Raw genomic sequence first — 12,558 nt, 5'->3', positions numbered from 1 at the left:
AATCCCTCTGGTCCCTTACCCCTTTATCATCTAGTCCCCACAGGGCAAAGGGAAGGATCCCACCAGCTGCAACTTGGCAGCCCTGGTATAGAACTGCATTATCCAAAGGCAATGAGGAATATCTACATATGCAACTTAAATTTTCCTAGAAGCCACCTTAAGCATAGGCAAAATAAATTTTAATGATATATATTATCTACCCCAACTTACTCAAAATACTTTCATACCACTACACCAGACAAAAATGTCACATGAAGTATGTTGCCACAATGTCGTCTGTGGGCCTTTTACCAGATGGAAACAGTTCCCTGTTTTAAAACTGCTGAAGACAGTGATACAAAAGGGTGTTAGACTTTCTCAAACACTCTTCCTGTGGCTGAATCTTTGTGTCTAGCTCTTACTCCATCAGCAGGACATACTCCAGTTTGACTTAAGACTTTTGTTTCAGAATGAATCCCACTTGCTCATACATATTTCTCTTTGTTGGTCTGTTTGTTTAATTCTCTGGGATTTATTTGCTAGTTGTTTAGGATTTTTGCATTTATGCATAAACTATAAGCTGGCTTCTGATTTTCAGGGTAACACTAACCCCACAGATTGAGCTGCATACTATGCCTTCTTTTCCCGTTTTTTTTTTTTTTTTCTTTTTTTTAAGGTCTTTGCAGGAGCAATCTTAATTTTCAATGGCTACTAGAATTCTCCAGGCAAGTAGTTGTAAGTTGGACTTTTCTGTGAAAACAGACTAATTCAACCTCTTTACTGTGACCACTTTTTTGAGCTGATTTTGTAATTTCTCTATCCAGGAATGTGTCCTCATCCGAAATACCTACCCCATTCCTTTTCCACTTCTGTAACAGCAGCAAAGTCGCCACTTTCTCTCTGGACTTCAGGAGTTTAGTCTCCTTTTCCTCTTGGTCAGTTTGGCGGAAGATGTACTGATTGTTTTTCAAAAGGAGTCAACTTTGGCTTTGGTGATCCTTCTGGTGTCTGACTATGTGTTTCCTTCTTTTCTGTGCTCAAGTTTACTCCGTGTTCTGCTCTGCCCTGGGGCGAGTGCACAAGGTGATGGTGGAAGAGGTCCCAAGGCCTTTCTAGTTTAATCTCTTAATGTGCAGCTCCACAGCTCCAAATCTTACTGTCTTAGCACTGTCACAGGCAGTTCCTAAGTCTCCATGTTTTATTTTCTTGCCTCTCGGTAGTATTTTCTAGTTTCCCTCTTTTTTCTGTGATCCGTTGGTTATTAGGGCTGTGTTGTTTAATTTCCACATATTTGTGAATCATCCAAATTTCCTTCTGTAATTGTTACTTCCATATTCATTTCACTGCTTTTGTGCAAATTATTTGGTATATTTTCGGTTATTTGAAATGTTGCTGAGAGCCTGTGTGTTAGGTCAGGTAGATTTACAGTGCTGGTTAGGTATTGGCTGGGGGATGCTGAAAGATCCTCTTGATTGTTTGGTCCCTTATAAAAGTGATGTCTGTGTGTTCTTTAAAATTCTATTCTACTTGGTGAGGTTTCACATTTATGCTGTCATTATACAGGCAGTCTGCTTCCGTTCTTACAATAAATTCCCAAGCTCTGACTAAAGCCTTTGTAGAATAAACTCAACACCTCAACCTCCTCTAAGGCAGTCTCACCAACTACTTTCCTCACATTCCGGCCATACTTCCCTGTTAATGCACATATTACATTTTAAAATAACTGAACATTATAAGTTAGATAAAATATAATAAATATGGCAATTCCGGAAATTGCTTGCCCTCCCCTAACTTGTAGGAATTGTTGCTGGTTTTCAGTCACTTCAGTGACTTTCCTGGGCTAATTCTGTGTGTCTATATTGTCTGTGGCCAGCTACAATGCCTCTGTTCAGTCACCTTAGTGAATAGCACTTGGATTCAGGAAGTCTTTGCTAAGGGGCTCTGTGTGTGGTGGGGCAGACATTCCAACTACTGCCTTCACTTTTATTTACTGCTTTCCCAGGGCATTACATGACACACTGGGGCACTCCCAGGCTTTTCCGGGGCCAGCATATAGTCTTCAATATGTGTGTGGCTTTCTCATTCCCTATGAACAAATCAGAATCCTCCAAAGCCCCATATGCACACCTGGTTCTCTACACATTCCATTTAAGGTTTGGGCCAGGTTACTGTTCACCAGACTGGTACAGCCCTCTCAGACAAATACCCTAAGGAATAGGACTTCTCCCAGAGAACAAGCTCTGGACACCAAGTCATGTCAGATAACACTGCCTTGAAAGGGGATTTTTCCAGGAAGCCACAAGACAGGTCAACTAGGGACAATGTTCTCGAGTGGGATTGCTTTTTTTCTTTTTTGGCTTCAAACGAAGTCTGAAGTCTGGTCTGTCCCTTCCTCAAGGCTGCTTACTGGGGGATGGGAACAGTTCCAGCTTTCTAAGAAGACTCAGCTGGAAGCTCCTGAAAAGGTTTCTGCTGTCTTCTCTGGTGTCTTCATGGCTTCCAGGAGGCTGGCTCTTCCTGCATCTGGAGCCCAGGCATGAAAAAGAACTGTATGGTTGTCATGACCTTATGTCCCTTAGTCTCACCTAGTATTCCACAGAGATAATTACTCTGCCTGTAGACTAAAGGCTCTACCACACTTAAAGAGTTTGTTTAAATCTGGAAAAGCCTGGATCATCTGGTGGGCTGGTTCTCTGCCTATCAGACTTGGAAGCTCCTGTTTTCCCTTACACTTCTCTTTTACTTGTATCCAGAAGTGGTGAAAAACATAATTATAAAGGAATTAATTAAGAAAGAGTAGAAGTTCACATTTACCCTAAAGGACCCACTCTTAGTGCAGTAGGAAATGATGAGAAAAGGAACTCTTATCATCTCCAGCGATGTCAGCTAGGTCCAGGGGACCTGGACTCATCAATATCCATTGTCAATCTCAGGCCTGCTCATTACCAAGTAGTGTGAAGCCTTCCTGCGCCTCAGTTGTTCAACTATAAAATGGGCATGACAATTCATTTAGAGGTGTTTTTCAGGCTGACATGCATTTGAAAGAGCCCAGAACACAAAATAATTACTCAGTTTAGAGTTAGTCTGCTTCCATCAACTCAGTCACAGGGATACAAAGGGAATAAAAAAAACAAACAAACTATAGTTAAGACTCACAACTTCCAGTTCAAAGTCTAACAGTCTAGAAAAGGTTAAGTTAGAACCAGTTGTCTTGTTGATCCGTGTAAAAAGGAAGGAAGTGTAAACTACTGGGGAGAGCTTCTTGCACACAAAGCATTCTCGGTAAATCCAGTGTGCGTTCTTCAGCTTTAGAAAAACCTCAATAAGAAAAAGCAAAAGCAAGTTTTGATACTTCAAAAGTCTAACTTCATTTTTATAGAAAATCTCTTCATATGAAACACCTCCCAACAAGATCAGACAGAACAGATGTAGACGCTGGCTTTGCCGAGCACTTCAGATGCAGGAAGAGTTCAATGACACTCCTGATGTCCTGTTCTGCCACTCTGCTCCTTATGTCTGAGTCTCCAGCATTTTGCTCTGGTGCTTGAACTTTAAAGAAAACACACCACTGACAGGAAAACAACTGTACCCAATGAATGTAAATAAGTAAATAAATAATGGTAGTATGTGTTGGTCATCTTTGGTCCTACCAGGCACAGTGTGGTCCTCTGCATAAGTTACATAACGTCACCTCTACAACATTTCTGTGAAGGAGGTATTCTACTTCTGGCATGAGAGTCACAGTGCTAAGTCAAATGTGGGTCACAATGTAATTTAGGAAAGTGCTGCAGCAGGGCAACATTTTTAGACCACAATTTAAGTTCCTCCATAATTGAAAAATTAAAAACTCACAAACTGTAGCTTGATTCTCCTATGACGTGTCAAGTTGTCTGTCCCCCATTGTCCTGTCACCCCACACACTTGCTGAAGGGACATCTAATAAGCTTGCCAAGCCAACCCGTAGACTAATACCAGGAAGCCCCAGAGGAGGAGGAAGGGGAGTCAGGAAAGCCAAAAAGAAATGAGACAAGACCAAATAAAACTAGAAAGATGACAGAAGTTTATTATGTGATGTAAGAAACATCTAAAAACATCTAAAGTCAACTTCCATTGATGGTATGAAAACTGATCTATTAGGAATTACATTCTCATCTACAGAAACTCTAAGTTATCTGAGATGTCTGAAGGGCACATGGCAGGTATTAACACAGATGTCAGAACTCTGTAATAAAGGGCATGCAAGACAAACCAGCGTGGTGTTCAAGTTCCTTGCAGCTTTCAAGATGCTAACTTTAAAAATAACTATATTCCTTCCCTTCCAAGATGTCAGCACCACCATCATCAAAGTCTAGTTTATGTTCCTGGCTTTGAAGCTCTGTTTCTTCATAGGCTAATCAAAAGGGGGGGAGGTTACACACTAGGAGGTACACCCATGGTGGCTTTCTCTGAATAAAACTTTCTGTGAAGCTTTGGAGACAAAAATAAAACTACCTTCCACTAAGATCATGGCAAACAAAGGCTACGATTTTTCAAGACTGTCCCTGCCTACCAGCAACCATGCTTCTAGGAATAGCCTGTCAAGGGAGAGGAAATTGGAAAAAAATAAATAAAATCAAGTCCACAGTTGGCTTGGAATCATAAAGACCAGCAACATACACAGTAGGGACTTGAGCTATCTGGGAAACAGGACAGTTCTGGAGGAGGACATGGGGCAGATCTGATTAAAGTATCTGATACCAAGTGGGGCTGGTTCTAGAAGAGACATGCTCTGGTCATCAAACAGAGCAGAGGGAATCCATGCCACAACTGGTCCTCTGGCTTCTCTTGTGATGCTGCATTGTCACCAGGTAGGCAGAAGAATGGCCTTAGGGCAAAGCATAGGTCCCGGAGAAGAGCTTGAGAGAGGTGACAGTCTGTGCCACCAAACTCTGCTATTTGTTGGAGAGATGGTCTGACTTTTGAGTCTTGGTTTCCTAGTATGTAAGGAGGCCATGAAAAGGCCTTATTTTAACTGCTGCACAAGGTCACCATAAAGATCAAATACAGAAACATACATAAAGGTGTGCTGAAAGGTATAAGGGCTAGAAGATACAAAGACAGGAGAAGGTTTTCTAAAAATGATGTAATCCTTGAGAAGATGAAGGTAAATAAAATTAGCTCTTCGGGGCCACACATTCTTCACAGATTAAAAAATATTGAGGTAGAAAAACATGCAGCTCGGCCAGGTGGTGGAGGTCCACGCCTTTAATCCCAGGACTCGGAAGGCAGAGGCAGGCGGATATCTGTGAGTTTGAGACCAGCTGTCTACAATAGCTAGTTCCAGGACAGCCTCCAAAGCCTCAGAGAAACCCTGTCTAGAAAAATCAAAATCAAAAAAACAAAGAAAGAAAGAAAGAAAGAAAGAAAGAAAGAAAGAAAGAAAGAAAGCAAAACCTGCAGCTCTATTGAGTGTGGGGGTTTGTTTCCTTGTCACTATTACCTAGACAGTACAATATAAAATGAAGTTACATACCCTTTATACTTCATTGTGTATTACAAATAATCAAGAGATGATTTAAGGTATATGGGTGGATTGTGTAGGTTATGCAAATGCATATAGGACTTGAGTATCCATGGAGTTTGGCATCAATAGAGCTTCTGGAACCAACACTCTCCCACCTATCCTGAGGGACAACTTACTGCTACAATCCCAGTTTCCATACAAATATCCTATGGCATCCTTCCACGACAAAGAAGACTACCCCTAATGATCACTACAAAACGACTTGGGCAGGCCAAGCCCAAGGTCGTTAGGGTGGCAATGCTTTTGGAGACACTGGTGACAGTGGCTGCTTCTGGTGCTATCTGTACAGCAACCTTCCTGCTAGGAGAGCACCCCCCCACCCCGACCCCGTACCCTTAAGTCTACCTCTCCCACTGAGTATCCCAGGGGCACCATCTCCTAGCTGCTGCTATGGGTGGTGGGAGGCTGGGTCACAGGGACCCTTTGGGGGTGATCAGAAGACTGTCTTAGAAAGTGACAAGATGGCATTCCCTTGCTGCTCCACTTTGGGAAGGGGTCTGTTTCTGACTAGGGGTGGAGTTGGTTTAAGAGGACATTATTGATGTTCAGGGAGGTGGAGACCCAAGGTTACCTGTTGCTACAACACCCTAGGCCTGCTTGTCCTCTTGTGCTCCACACAGCTGGCTGCCACAACACACAGCTGGCCCCACCTAGGAAAACATGAAGCTGCCCAGGAGTCCCCAGAGAAGCTCACTTCAAGCTCTTCAACCTACAACCCCAGAGGTTCTGCAGCCACAGAGGAAAGCAAAAGTTTCCATACAAGGCATGCTTGGATCATTTAGACTAGATCCTGTTCATGCCAAGTGCACAGAGGGAAGTGTGCAGGGGGCTGACCTAAAAAATTCAACATGCTGTGATGGCTCTCAGAACACCCCAGCTTGCTCATCATGCCCATCTAAGTTCGGCGAACTTTCACCTTTCTTGCAGAGACTTGTTTTTCAATCTATCCAGTTAAACATAATCCACCCCAAATATGTACTGTCTTCTGTGTGAAACATCCTTGTTTAACACAAATGCCTCCTTATCATGTGCCATAATCGTCCTTGCCAGCTTCGTTCATCTCACTGTATTATCAAATAGAAGAGAGAACGCCAGCCAGCTCCCAGCTCCTTGATAAAGCAGCAGGGCTGTCATTCTCTGTTCTGTGCACAGTGAGCACCACAGGGCCTCTCCCACAATCCCGGGGGCTCTGAGTTTTACTGTTACTGTGAATAAGGAGAAAGTGTAAAAAACGAAATAAAGACAAATGGAAAAAGGAGAAAACGGTGCAATTCATTTTGCAATACACAAGAAAGGATTGGAAAGCTATCTTCAAAGTCATTTCTGGATGAAAGAATCACAGACAGTGAATTCTCGTCTTATTCTGCTTTGTAATGCTAAAATGTCCATACTGGGTATATACTATTATTCTTATTTTTATGTTATTTTTTTAAACAGTGAAAAAAGTATAACTGAATAAAAAGCTGAGATTAAAGAGCAAAAAATCAACAAACTCAAGTTTGAAAACAATGAAGTAGCCAGGCATGGTGGAATACTTGGGAGAGACAGAATTGCCATGAGCTCCAGGCCAGCCTGGGCTATAGTGTGAGACCTTGTGTCCACAACTACCCCACCAAAAAACAAAATAAATAATTAAGTGGGCAATCCCACAGAATCTTAACAAACCTAGGCCTTTGTGAGAGTCTGCTTTAGCACCAGCCAATGGCTTCAGGGACGGGAATGGGCTGGGCACCCTTGTGACTTCTCCACAGGCCTGGTCCCTTTAAACTTCAGCACAAGGTAACCAAAAAAAGCTTAAAGTGACATGCTGCTCAGAGGCACCCTCTGAAGCTGCAGCCAATATCAATGCTGACAAGCTAATGGCTACTGAGGGAGAACACGCCTAGATTTCCCTCAGCTTCTAACTTGTGTAGGAATTTAACACATACTTATTTATACAAAAACAATAATCACATGAGTCACTGGTAGAAGAGGTCCCACTAATAGGAAGGGCCCAGTGAGAAGGCTTCCGTGCAGAGGTGGCCTTGAAGCTGGGTTTCAAGAATTTTCCAAACAGAGAAAGTAGAGACAGGATTGCAGGCAGAAAAAAAACCCACCAGCATTCAAAGAAAGAAAAGTTGGGCTGGAGCAAGTAACTTGGCTTTGTGGGAAATAAAGTTGAGCCTTGAAGCCAGAGCAGAATCTGGCACAAGAGCAAAGACAGTGTTAGTTAGGGAAGACACAGCAGGAAGAAATGAAACTGAGATGTTTTGGGGTGATTATCAAAACCCCACTCTGTCCCTGGCCCTGCTGAAGGTGGACAAGACAAGCAGGGAACATTAACACCAGCCCACCACTAATTAGCCCACAAGACAGGCTCTGCTCTCCCACTGTAGAAATGAGGAAGAGAGACCTGCAAAGGGCAGCAATTTGTCCAAGGACACAGAACTGACAGAGCTCACGAACCAGCTTGCAGGTGTTTTTCATTACAGCCAGGATTCAGCACTGACTGAGCTGTTTCCTACCATCCCAGGTAAAGCTCTATGGTGTGGCAAACCTTTGCCGTTCCTAGGATGCTGTTCAAACTTTCAAATTTACTTTCTTTATGACTTTTTATTCTGCCCTGGGGGATAAAGCTGTAGGAGCCATAAGTTGTTACTTGTTCCACATCTTTTGGAACCATCACTGAGAGGACAAGATTACACCGACAGATTACCAACTGGCAACTGATCGATTCCATCCATCATTTCAGAACGTGCTCAGCAGCCTGGAGCAGATCCAGCCGCCATCTGAGAAAGGTCAGCAGGGCCCCACCAAGAAATGCTGTATAAAGACAACGCCAGATCTGTGTGGAAAATGTTAAACACACTCCATGCTGGACAACCCAGAAACTGCCTACAGGGACTGGTGAACCATCATCCAAGAAGCCACGCTGAATTATTCAGAGGCTGTCTCAAGGCCACACTTGGATTGGCCAGGCTCTCTCCCACCTGCCAAAGGAAGGGCGGCTTTCAACCCACAAGGGTCGTTTGTAAACACAAACATGTATGCACACAAGGGGAAAAAGCCCCCTTCTACTTTTCTCCTGAGGTTAACCGTGTGCCAACCCTTAGGTAAGAGGAAAAAGCCGTGTTTCCTAGGATCACTAACAAAGCCTAAAACAGCAATTCTTTTGCCTTGTATTTCATACTTTTCTTTCTTTCTTGCCCCCAAACTCCAATAAAGATGTGTTTCTTTGGTTTTATAAGGTCATTAATCAGAAATAATGTTAATATAAAGTCCTTCCATCATTAAACAGGAAAATTAGCTCTCCCTTCTATATCTGACTTTTTAATCTTTTAATGAGAACATAGCTCTAAAACATGATTTTTTACAATAATTTCAATTCTTGTTTTGTATTTAGAGATCACCTGCAGTCATCACCCCAGCTAAAAAGCTACTGTATATGAATGTCCAGGATGGCAGGCCTGGGTTTCCCTAAAGGCCACCTGTCCTTTAGTCTCCAGGATAACTGGCAGTCACCTATGATACCCGAGGAAAAGATGTACAAAGATGTTTCCTTTGGAAGCTATGTAGTACCTCTTAATATGAACTTTTGTAAAATAAAAGGGCATAGCATTGATAATAAATGGGTCCAGAATTGAAGATCTGTGCTGAAGCCAGTTTGATCTGGGGACTTCCTCACTCAGGAGGCTGATTAAGGACACTTTTCCTCTACGTGAACCCACATATTGAGAACTACATTATTCCCACTCTCCTTCTACTGTCGTAGAACACTAGAGTTTCCCGGTGTGTGGACACTTCCTGAAAGGTCTTCCCTTACAGTCACAGGCAGTCTCCTGCCCACTCCACAGTCATGATGTGTTCTTGAATGACTCTCACACCTGACCTGGCTCAGTAGAACTGACAAGTACACAAAAGCTTGACTAAAGGGACCAACTATTTAAAAAATATGACTCATCATTTACCTTCTTGGGAGGGGGCAGGAAAAAAAGGGATGGAAACTTGTAACATATTCCAAAAGTAAAGATGTTAATGGCTTTAGAGTCACTGAACAGCCATCCGTGTAGTATCTCCAGGCTCCATGAGAAGCATTACACTCATCCCAGACGCAAGGAGGTTTTACCTTGCAGCAACATCCCACCTGCCTACGAAAGTAAATCCACCCTCCATGGTCCAACTTTCATTTATCTAGATTCTCAACTTAGCAAAGCAGAATTGTGAGCTACAGGAAAAATGACCTGCAACCAACTTTTAAATATAATCTCCACAACTATTCCAGGCACCTCGAATGTAAATTGAGTGCTGGGAGAGTACCATCACAAGATTAGGTGGCTAAGCCCTGGATGCATACAACCCTCTGCTCACTTTCAGAACAGTGAGTTCTCAAACAGTGCAGACCACTTGTGCCAAAAACCCCATCAACTTTTATATGATACTTATTTTTTTTTATAAAGGGTCCAGCTTCACTGTAGCACTTGGTCTAAGATTTATAATCTCTTGCTTTTGAATCCATAGCTACGTGGGATGACTCTTAGAAACAACAGTGTGAAGATGGCCCTCATCCTGGATTCTGCCATGCATTTCGTGACTATAGAAAATCTAGTCCATCACTAGTGAAACCTCAGGCATGGGTAGCCACAGTCTAGCTTTCCGGGTGCAGTGCTCACTGCAGTAGTTCCAGGGGGTGTCCCCAGACCAGCCAGACCAGCAGCAGTACTGCCTGGGAATTTAATAGACAAGCACATTCTTGGGTCTCAGCCCAGGACCTACTGAATCAGAACATTCACAGATGGCATCTCACTCCCAGGAGGCAAATGCCCTTACATTTGAGGGCAGTCACCACAGCAGCTACCAAACGTGTTTGCACACTTAGAGCCTGCAGGTAGCACTAAAGGCCATCTGGAAGAACAGAAGACAGGAAGCTCAAGTTTTACATTTCAGAACCCCCAACCCCTGCCACTGACCACACTGTACGATCAGCCTGCTGAGTAAAAAGGTGAGAGGAGCCTCAGCTTTCAACAGAAGCCAGGTTGTAATGCTCCCCACCGCCACCACCACCCCAACCCCATCATGTTGAGGGATACACTCAATACTTGACTCTTTTCATTGTTGTGCTTGATACGATTATGGCACACTTTAAGAATGAAGTCAATGACAATTAAAACAGCCAACAAAACAGAAAACTCAAATTATGACTAGCTACTGTGTGTATCAACGTAGTATCAACATACTTGATTGCAAAAGAATGAGGCCCCTACTCTGAAAATCGAATTATACAGATGTAACAGAAGTGTGAAAGGAGGATCCCTCACCCCCAATTAAAACAAGGTATCCAGCTAGCCCTCTGAAGGACCACCAAAACCAGCTGTTTTACCATCCAAACACTTGGAATAAGGGTATGGCTTAACTGGAACTCTTCATGGGCCGATGGAGTCAGCATGAATCAGTAACAACCACTTCAGAAAACCATTTTGCAATACTAAAGCTGAACCCACAAGCACCTATGAATAGCTACCACTCCTGGGTAAAGACACTCTAAAGATAAGAGTGTCAAGGTCCATCAAGAGCTTTAAAAGAATAATCTCAGAAGTGTTAACTCCTCGTAGTTGCAAACCAGAAACACCTAATGTTATCCATCCTCAGTAGGGTAGCATTATGCATACAACAAACTAGAAGCAGGAAAACAAAAAACAAAAAAACAAAAAAAAAAACATGGTACATACAGCAAGGATGGATCTGGCAGAAATGATACTAAGGAAGACAGATGCAAAAGGCATAGGAGTCCAATCAGGCACAACTAATTTGATGACAGAACACACCTGGGATTCACGACAGGTTATTATGAACCGCTAGCTGACCTGTGGCACACTGCATTCAGTGGGGTGAGCCGCATACTCAAAATCCATGTTTAACCCTTTACAAATGAGAGGGGCTATGTATGCAAAAGATGTACGCGTCTGGTTGCTATGTTACAACTGTAAAAATCTACATCTCCGGGTACCTGTACCCTGATAAAGTACATTTGCTGTAAAAAATGTTCTGTGTTTGCTGAGCTAAAACCCAAAAGTAAAGTGAGTTTTCCTCTTTTCCCATGTTGTAGCATCAAATGTATCACCTATAAAACGGCAGACCGTTTTTTAGCTTGCATTCCCTAGCCCAAATTTATTTCATATGCCATTTAATACGCCCCTTCTCAGGTGGCACCGACTGTCCACTGTCCCAGGCCCCAACATGTCCTGATAGCTGATCACCATCTACAGGAATACCGAAGGGCCTGGTTCTGGGGTTTGGACTGTCACTGTGTCCTGGAATTGCTTTAAACCACGCTCGGCTTAACCCGACGCAGCTTCTCTAAAGCCGCCAAGCAAAATCTCTGGTTGGAATGCAGCAAGATTCTAGACACTGAGGACCCGGTAACACCCAGGGGCAGCGGAGTCCCGGAGCCACGGCTGCCCTCTGCAGCCAGGGTAGCTAAACCCGCAGCAACACTCCAGGGAACCCGCGCGTTCTCTCACTCCGCTTCCGTGTTTGGAGTTCCCGCCTGGCGGGACACGTGACCAGGATATGCAGCAAAGTGTGCGGCGCCGAATCCCGGCCCGCACTCGCAGGACCTCGCGGACCGGTGCTGACCCAGGCAAAAGCCTCGCGCCGCCGCCACCCTGAGCGCTCCCGGCCCACGCACCGCCCGCGTTTACCTGGAAGTAGGAACACGAGTTGCCGGGGAGCCAAGTCCCCGCGGTCTCGGCCCGCGGCCATGTCTCGCGCCGCCGGAAGTGGCACCGAGGGGCCCGCCAGCCCGGGCCACCAGCGTACCTCCGTTTCCGGGCCCGCCCGCTCCGCTTCCTCTTTCTCTTTGAATTCTGCGCGGGCGCTGGTGTCACAGAGACTTGGAGCCTCCGCGGCTCTCACACCCCCAGCTTGCGGGGGCTGCTTATATGTGTATTTCACACATTGAGGTTCCTAATGCATGCGAGCAGTCTTCCAATTGGGTTTGGGACAATTTGATGATTATGATAATTTTTTAAAGATAAAAT

General features: G+C 44.1%; 1 protein-coding gene across 3 annotated transcripts in view; it reads right to left on the bottom strand.

Annotated features, from left to right (window-relative positions):
• Rnaseh2b (ribonuclease H2 subunit B) overlaps window positions 1–12,336 on the bottom strand; it is a 61,113-nt gene extending 48,777 nt beyond the window's left edge. For all 3 annotated transcript variants that reach the window (XM_035452777.1, XM_027390370.2, XM_027390369.2), the window contains exon 1: window positions 12,220–12,336. In XM_035452777.1, the coding sequence (XP_035308668.1) occupies window positions 12,220–12,280 (61 nt within the window). In that variant the 5' untranslated portion in view covers window positions 12,281–12,336. The remainder of the gene's footprint in view (window positions 1–12,219) is intronic.
• Window positions 12,337–12,558: the final 222 nt, after the last annotated feature.

Source organism: Cricetulus griseus, assembly GCF_003668045.3.
Source record: "Cricetulus griseus strain 17A/GY chromosome 1 unlocalized genomic scaffold, alternate assembly CriGri-PICRH-1.0 chr1_1, whole genome shotgun sequence".
NCBI lineage: Eukaryota > Metazoa > Chordata > Mammalia > Rodentia > Cricetidae > Cricetulus > Cricetulus griseus.
This window is presented reverse-complemented; position numbering and strand designations above follow the sequence as displayed.